This window comes from Tursiops truncatus, chromosome 2 (assembly GCF_011762595.2).
Source record: "Tursiops truncatus isolate mTurTru1 chromosome 2, mTurTru1.mat.Y, whole genome shotgun sequence".
NCBI lineage: Eukaryota > Metazoa > Chordata > Mammalia > Artiodactyla > Delphinidae > Tursiops > Tursiops truncatus.
Window position 1 is genome coordinate 39,580,252 of NC_047035.1, and position 9,317 is coordinate 39,589,568.

The 9,317-nt window shown below is 42.6% G+C and overlaps 1 protein-coding gene across 1 annotated transcript in view; it reads right to left on the bottom strand.

Moving 5' to 3' along the window:
• Positions 1–6,116, bottom strand: part of SYT16 (synaptotagmin 16) — a 146,250-nt gene extending 140,134 nt beyond the window's left edge. Inside the window, exons 1-2 of the mRNA XM_073799891.1 lie at positions 6,021–6,116; positions 5,426–5,609 (exon numbers count right to left, since the gene is read on the bottom strand). Of these exons, the coding sequence (XP_073655992.1) occupies positions 5,426–5,609; positions 6,021–6,116 (280 nt within the window). The remainder of the gene's footprint in view (positions 1–5,425; positions 5,610–6,020) is intronic.
• Between the last annotated feature and the right edge of the window lie 3,201 nt (positions 6,117–9,317).

The following is a 9,317-nucleotide window of genomic DNA, read 5'->3' on the forward strand; positions in this document are numbered from 1 at the left end:
TGGAGGCAGAGACTGAAGTGATTCAGCCACAAGCCCAAGAATGCCGAGGATGGTTGGCAGCTACCTGAAGCTGGGAGAGCGCGTGGACCCGCTGACATCTTGATTTCAGACTTCTGGTCTCCAGAACTGTGTGGAAAATCTATTTATGTTCTTTTAAGACACGAAGGTTGTGGTAGTTTGTACGGCAGCCACAGAAAACCGAACCATCCCCCAAACCCTCCTTTCGCCTGATTTTCTCCCATCCCAGAAGTTCAAAAGCATGAAATAGTGACTTGAGTGGGGAAGATCAGGTGGGCAGAAAAGTAGTGCAATTAAGACCTTGGCCTCTGACATTAGGCAGCTTTGGGATACGAGTCCCAGCTTTGCCGCTTAATAGGTTGGAAAAAAAATTCCTCTCTCGAAGACTCAGTTGCCTCATCTATAACATGGAGATGATAATAGTACCTGCCTCCTCACTTGTGTAGTAGGAAGGTTGTACTTGAACACATTCTGACCTAAATGCAGAACTGAAATAAAAAGTATCTGACAACAGCAGCATCATGGCCCAAGCAGAAGGAACTGGGGCAGGTCAGAGCCCCAGCTGGACCAGAAGCTAAACATTCAGTTGTAGCTGAAGAGGTGGGAGTGGTCTTGAGGAGGAACCAGTCGGCTGGGCCTTTTATCCAACTGGTGGGGAGAAACTGTCACATGTGGACCGCCTCACTCCCGAGCTCCAGCTGACACAGCTGACTGCTGAGCCCTGGCTGAGCACCAGCTCTTCCTAAATGTACAAAAGCTGTCGCCATGCTGTCTCACTGTGCTCTCGTCTCTCTCTGTCAACACGCCCCCTCCCATGCTCTGTGTTGAGAAACTAAACTTCAGCTTGCCCCCTCAAAGTCATTTGGTCACTTTCACTTGGGATAAGTAAGCAGTTTGGGGGCTTTGCACTCCCACCCCACACTCCTGCTCATCAGAGAGCGATGGGCATAGCTGTAAGCATGCTTACCGTGGTGTGCCGTTCCTCCCTGCTGGCTCCCTGACCTCCAGAGGAGTCAGCCTCTGCCTCTACAGCCTTCCTTGGGAAGGGCCCAGACCTGCAGTACCTCTGGTGATTCCTCCAGGCAAGACAAGTACATAATTTGAAAACCCAGTGCAAAATGAAAATGGAAGGACCCTTGTTCAAAAACCATTAAGAATTTCAAGAAGGCAACAGCAGAGCACTAACCCAAGAGGGAGGCCTCGGGTGTCATGCTCCCCAACCTCTGTTACAGGCCCACCCTACCCCAAGGTGTGACAACGCCCGGGCAGGAGTGCTCCCTGGCAGCGCTCTTACTCCTCAGGGTCATGCAGAAACTTCTAAACCCTTGTGTGACATGAGCTGCTCACCTGAAGAGCTGCTCAGGGAGTCTTTTCCAGATCTCTCTCCTCCCATTCCCACTAGCGTGTCCTACCCCTGCAGCCACGGTAGGCCCACAAGAGACACGGATGAGGCAGTCTCCTGCCACCCTTTGGAAGGGGATGCACCTGGTGCTCTGCTTTTCACCTCTTCCTCAGGCCATGTTGGACTCAGATCTTCTCACCACAACCACTGCGACCCCACCCCACGTCTGCCACCCTTCTCAGGGTCCAGGCAACTTTCTAGCCCTCCAAATCTCTTTCCCTGTGGTCCTTCCAAGCCATGGGCTGCCCTTTCCAGTGGTGGAAAGCCTTTCTTCTTCCCCTCCCTGCCTGGGAGGAAACACCCTCCTGCTGTCACATCCTCCATCCTTTCTACCCTGTGCCTTTGAAAATGAAGCTCTTTGCTCCGACTTCTAAATGTTGCCTTTGATACATAAAGAAAGCTTTTGAGGGGGGAAAAAAAACAAAAAACAAAATTCTGCTCCCTCTTTCAAAGCTAAGCTTCTTTAAAAACTATGATTTCACCATGGAATTTTTATTCTTAATCAATTTTTTATCTCAACGCTGAACAATGGCTTCTTTGTGGCAAGTCATATCCACCCTTCCCCCAAAGCAATCACTACCAACAAACAACACAAGTACCTTGCATTAAGAAGTCAAATAATCCATGTAACGGACTTAGCAGCTGTATGGCCACAGTAAATCCTAAATAAATGATAGCCACTAATTATCATTATCTCATTATTATGATTGCCGATGTTATTAGGAAGAAACTGTTTCAGTTTCTTTCTCCCCTTACCTACATCCAGATAAAATGATATGTGTAAATTCTTTGAACTTTGAAAAAATAGCCGAAAAGGCAAGGTATTTTTGTGAGGTAAAGTATTTTGCACAGTGGGTTCAGAAAATAAATTGTCACGCCTGCCTCTCTGATATTGCCACACAAAAGAAAAGAATTATTTTATTCCTCAGAACCTCACATGTGTATTAGATTATAATGATTGGGTTGTTGATATTCAGCCATTTTTTGATCTATTCAAATGGCAATTTCATACGGCTCAGTCTCAGAGCAGGATGGTCTAGCTGCTTTTAATCATTTTCATTAGGCCTCTTTCATTCATAGCCTGAGACCCAGAGAAGAATTTGCTACGGTAACCCATAGGATCAAACAGGATTGCATGACAGCAGTTCGGAGAAGAACCTAGTCCAGACTTATCAGTTTGCAAGTGAGGACTTAAGACCCAGAGAGGTGAGGTGAGCTTCCCCAAATATCACAGCCAATTAGTGGCAAAACTAAGCTCTGGTTGTCTTCACTGTGCTTCTTTTTTTTTTTTTTATCTCGGTACGCGGGCCTCTCACTGTTGTGGCCTCTCCCGTTGCGGAGCACAGGCTCCGGACGCGCAGGCTCAGCGGCCATGGCTCATGGGCCCAGCCGCTCCGCGGCACGTGGGATCCTCCCAGACTGGGGCACGAACCTGTGTCCTCTGCATCGGCAGGCGGACTCTCAACCACTGCGCCACCGAGGAAGCCCTTCACTGTGCTTCTTTCCACCACACCAGGCTGCCTTCCTCCCTTCTCTACATTTGTCAAAATACGTTAAGAACATCCCAACCTCACTGAGAAGTCAGGGCTCTGAGGATGATAATTAAGGCAAACATCAAAAGTTAGATAAAATCTGGGCTAGAAGCACATTTTTCAAAGACTCTTGATCAATAATAATTAAACTTCTAAAGGAGAAATGTCAAAATGAAGGTGTTTGCTTCTTAGACGTTATAATTTGTAGATTCTCCTTATTAAACTATTTTTCAATCGCCTTCATAGGATCCCATTCTAAGTTTGAGACATGGATTTCAGTGTTTCTTGAGCTAACAGCTCCTGCTCCATGTTTTATTGTTACTGTTTCAACATTATCTTCAAACCTCAACTTATTTGCAAGTATAATTCATAATTGTCTCTAAATTACTCAGATAACATGTCAAACAAGACAAGAAGAAAAATATCTTAAATAGCTCTACCCTTAGTTCTTTGTACCCATGATAGTTTGAAAAGGAGAAAACCACCAACTTTAACCTCCCAATTTAAGTAATGAATACAATGTGTTCATGTGTGAGGTCATTCCTAAAGCCACTATTGTGACTGGAATTTTGTTAATACCACACAGCTATGGTTAAAGTTCTATTAGGACTTTTATCATAGGAACAATGCTGGTATCGTTACAAAATTAATTCATTTAATCTAGATCAACCCTGTACGGGATGTAACGATAACCCCAATGTACAAATAAGGAAGCACATTTAGAACGGTTCCATAATTTGCCTGGTCACACAACAAGTGACAGTCAGCTGCTGAAAGGAGAAAAGCAGAATCACTATGAACCCTACCTTCGTATCACCCCATGACCAAACAGAAGTCTATGCATCATGCTCACCTATGTCCCAGCTGAGACAGTAGTGGCTAAACCATTAGTAAGTCCCAGATTTCACATAACAAATTCCATTCTATTTTCAGAAGATGAGCCATATGTCCCAAGTGGAGTTCAAAAAATAAGGCCACTGCAACAGTAGCAATGCCAAATCAACTGCAATTTACACCCCTCCCATTATTCTCTCCTATGGTGATTTAAAAATACATCACACAGTCTTTGATCTGTTCCCTGAAAAAGTGGAACCTAATCCCCCTTCCCTAGAACACAGGCTGTACTTAGTAAATGACTAGAATGTGGTGAAAAGTGACACTGTATGTAGACTAGGTCATTAAAAAAAAAAACAAAAAACTGTGGCTTCCTCTTGCTCTCCTCTCTTAGATCCTTCATTCTGGGGGAAGCCAGCTGCCATGTGATAAATACATTCAGGCAGCTCTGTAGAGGGTTCACACAGGAACTAAAGCCTTCTGCCATCCTGGACGTGAATCAATCATCCCCAATCAAGCCTTCAGATGACTGCAGCTGACATTGCAGCCTCATGAAAAACCCTGATCTGTAACCACCCAACTAAGCTAGTCCCATATTCATGAACTTTGGAAACTGTGAGATAATTAATATTTGGTGTGGGGTAATTTGTTAAAGCAACAGATAATTAATACACATTTATTCCAAAATTGTGCCTTTCCTTATATCCAAGCAAAAAAGTTAAAAGATGGCTACCTAAGGTGCCATATCAATAAGCCAAATATTCTCCTTGGTCCAGGCTGGCTCACCCAGAACATGCCCAGGAGGTGGGATGACTAAGGGGTGTTTTCCTCAAGGCCTTGCGCCTGCTCAGAAAAGTAATGTTAAGACTGTCCCTCCACCAGTTCCGTCATGCCCCACACATGGGGCATGGGAGAGGAGGGTAAGACTCAGACTGATTAAAAAAAAAAAAGAAAGCAAAGTTGTTACCTGTAAGATAAGAGCTGTGTCTTTAAATGTCCAGCTCCTGTGTGATGATAATCATCACTCTGATAACATCCTGTATCACAAATTTCTACCCTTTAGCAACTGAAAACAGAATATGTCCTTTAAGAGCACGAAGCCAATTATCTCTTTTAGTATGTTATCCCCCATCAAATTGAAAGAAGTTAGTAACTGATGTAGTAGATTCAGTGAACTTAAAGAGTAAAAACCTCCTGTTGGAAAAGTGACTGTTGCCATATAAGGTGGGCAGTGGCCCTGAGCACTGAAAACCTCAAAAACAGCTAACTGAAGTGAAATGTCAACACTGTTCCAGCATAATGAGACCAGAACACATCAAGGCTCTTGTCAATAAAAATCCAGTTTTTTCCTTCAAGCATTAGTCAGAGGGAAACTCAACACAGACATCTAAAAAGCTAAGAAGATGGGAAGTGGTGGTCAGCCTTTTCCCATCTGCTCCTTGGACCCTGAAGAGAGCATTACTTTCCTAAAGCTAATGTATTCTTCAGTAATGCCCATTCATCGTGTCCACCACAGCAGCTGCTAAACAGCTCGTATGTGATTTCTTAATGGGCTCCATCCTGAAACAGTGACATTCTTTCCCTGACCCAAACCACAGCAAGATGCCAAGCTCAGGAGACTGTGAAGCATGACGCTTACCCAGCCCTTCATGGATCCCAGTCTTGTCTTTAGAGTGCTTTCTCTTCCCTTGTTGGTCCAGGCATGGAAGGCCTCCTGTGGTTTCGAAATACAGCTTCTTGTTGATGAAGAGGAAGAGGACAACCAGAAGAACAAGAAAGACCCCAACTGCAGACAAGAAGCTGATGGCTTCAGGAGGGACTGGCAAGAGAACACAAAGGAAAAAATATCATCAAGTGAACCAACTTTTCGTTCTAACGACTGATCAAAGTGATTTGGAATCTTTCCATTTATTAACTAGAGTGGCAGATACTCTACAAGTCCTGACCTGCTGGCATCCGCAGAACTGTGTACAGGGGAAAGGAAAAGGACTATTACCAGGTACATCCTGCCAGGCTGGTTCCTAGATGACAGACCTCCATACCTTTGCACACGTGGCTTCTTTGACCTGGAATATAACTTCTCTGGCCCCTATCCTCAGCCTAATACTCAACTTCAAGCATGCAAGCTAATAGAGAGATATCAGTCAAATGCGTTGAGCTGGAAATGGTTAACCACTGTTACAAAAGCAAGTGTTTTAAAAATACAAAATGCCTGAAGCTTAGAAACTAATCACCTGAGACAAAGCTTCAGACATACATCTATCGATATGAGCAACTGGAGGAAAGTCATTTCCTGGATACAGTTTTGCAAATTCATCTAAGCAAAACATGACGATGATGATTATCGGTGGTGACAAGAAAATTCCTAATTTGTGCCATCCGTATAATAAATTAAATTTTGCCTGCTAATTTTTTGGAATTTTGGAAGATGAATTTTCATCTTCCTCTGTTCTCCCCTCATCAAAAAATTCCTGAGTTTTAAAGGACCCTGGTTAAGTGTTACCCAGTATGCTTTACAGAGTCCCAGCCATTGCGTTCAGCTATGAGGTACATATAACAAACACATAGGCCAGAGCTCATTCCGGGCTGAGGGAAGATTCCCCCAAGGAAATGACATTTGAGTTAAGACAATATTCCATAAACAAATCAAAAATCAAGTTCTGTAAAGGAATCAATCACAAAGCAAGTGTCAATAAGAGTTATTCAAGGCAGTTGTGTATATGCAAAAGCTTATGAAAATGAGTCTCCTAAGAGCACCTTTAATCCTTGGGCAGGTTTAATATGTGAATTAATAATATGAAGGGATAATATTCACCTCATTCTACCATCCAGATAAACAGAGAAAGGATGAATCAAACCAGTCCCAACCCTATGAAAAGATGAAGAAAATAAATGGCATTGCCTCACTGAATTAATCTGGTGGCAAGCCAGGGAAAGAACAAACAAACAAAAAATAGCAGGCAAGATAACAGCTTTGTAATCTGCAAAATTATAATAAGCGCCTGCTTTTCAAAGTCAACATATATTGTGAAAAAAAAGTATGCACAGATTGATTATTCCCTCGGCCACCAGAGGCAGCACAGGTAGCAGTGTTTACTGGTATGGACTCAACAGTCACACAGCCCGGGAGGAAATCACATTCTACCACTTATTATCTTTGTGGCCTTGGGCAAATTGTTTAACCTCTCTGTGTTTCAGTTTCCTAAGCAATAAAAGGATATAATAAATATAACTACATTAAAGACTAAATGAGCTAACACAGGGAAAATAAGCTGTGTGGTACCTAGCACATATAGCGTTCTCAAACAGGAATAACCATCTTCCTCAATATCACCATTATCATCTTTACAGAGCTTTTAAAATACCCCGGAGTAGTCAAACAGGAGATGGACGTGCTGCTTTGTACACAGGCTGTGCTCCAGCACCCACTGCCTCCCTTTCATCAAAACAATTATCTCAGAGGGATGGGGAAGGGGTAAAGTAGGAGTTTGAGATTAGCAGATACAAACTACTACATATAAAATAGATAAACAACAAAGTCCTACTGTACAGCACAGAGAACTATATTCAATAGACTGCAATAAACCACAACGGAAGAGAATATGAAAAAGAATATGTGTATATATATATATATAACTGGATCACTTTGCTGTACACCAGAAACTAACACAACATTGTAAATCAACTATACTTCAATTAAAAAAAAATTATCTCAGGAATTCCCTGGAGGTCCAGTGGTTAGGACTTCACCCTTCCACTGCAGCGGGCATGGGTTCGATCTCTGATCAGGGAACTAAGATCCCACAAGCTGTGCAGGGCGGCCAAAAAAAAATTATCTCTACCTCCCCCCACGATTCTTGTATTTTCAGCTACTTCCCTTAGTAGATACAACATCATGCTCACCTGCATGAAAAATGCACTAAGTATCTCCCATCCTTTAAAAGACCCTCCTCACCACCATATGTTCTCTTCATCCATAGCCTTCTCTTTCCCCCTTCACAACCAACCATCTTCAGAGTACCCTATACTTACCTCCACTTTCTTTCTATCTCCACAGCCTCTAGCTTTGAGATTCCTTTACAGATTCTCACTGATCTCCAGGTGCCCAGCCTTACCGCCTCAAATCCTTTCTCCACAAACTAGCCAGAGCAATCCTTCTGAAATTAAGTCTGATTTGTTCAACTGCCCTCCTAAAGTCCTCTGCAGTGGGTTGAATTATGGCCCCCAAAAGAGATATCCACCCTGAATCTCAGAATGTGACCTTATTTAAAAGTCTTTGCAATGTAATTAGGGTAGGATCTTCAGATGAAATTTTCCAGGATTAGGGTGGGCCCTAAATTCAATGAAAAGTATCCCTAAAAGACACTGAAAGGGAGAAGACACAGAGAGAAGAAAACCATGTGAAGACGGGAGCACAGACCGGAGTTGTGAAGCCACCAACTGAGGAATGTCAAGGGTTGCCAGCAGCCACCAGGAGCCAGGAGAAGGCCCTGGAAGAGATTCTCCCTCAGAGAATCCAGAGGAACCAACCCTGCCAACACCTTGATTTTGGACTTCTGGTCTCCAAAACTGTGAGAGAATACATTTGTTATCTTAAGCTGTCACGGGTGTGGTAATTTGTCATGGTAACCCTAGGAAACTAATTTACCCTCCAATGGCTTCCCATCACCCATAGGGCAAAACTTGAATTCCTTAACTTGGTTTACAAGGCCTTTTATGGCCTAGCTGCTGATTCCAGTCTTTATCACTCATCACTCCCCAGCATCAAACTCTTTGTCGCCATTATATTCATCTATTTCTGGTTCCCCAAACACAGCTTACCTCCAGACCTTTGGAGAAGCTATTTCAAACCCATGGTACAACTGTCACCCTCTACTGTCTAACTCTGATACTATACTTGCTCTGAAAGCCTTTCTTGTTCTTCTTGACCAGAGTGGATGCTTCTACTATGTGTTCCCATCCACTGAGACCTCAAAAGCTTTTTCAAGAGCTTTCAAATGTTAAATTTTCAACTGCATATGAACATGGACTTTGCCTCAGTTACCCACTGTACTCTCAGCAGCTAGCATAGGATAGGCACTCAATACATATTTGATGTTTGAATAAATGTTGGACTCTTCTATGCTACATGTTGATAAATGAAAACTTCTGGAAAGAAAATATATACCTCAAGCGGGTCAGTAACACTAACAATACAGGATATGATTTATGTTAAGATCTGGACTTAGGTAAAACAGGGTTCATCTATCGTCCATAAGCAGAAACATTTGTACCTAATAATGCCATTCATTAAGGAAACTAACTCTTGATTTTTGAATAAGCTATATTTTTCCATTATAAAGCAACATGAGGCTTATTACATAAAATCTGCAAAATACAGAAAAAGATGAAGACAACCACTCAAGACTTTGGGTACTTTCTTCCAGTCATTTTGACTGTTGGGCAAATACTAAATTGTCTGTATTGATTTTACCTTTATTGACTTATAAAATATTTTTATTAAAAAAAACTCTATTATTTTTAGAGACTTA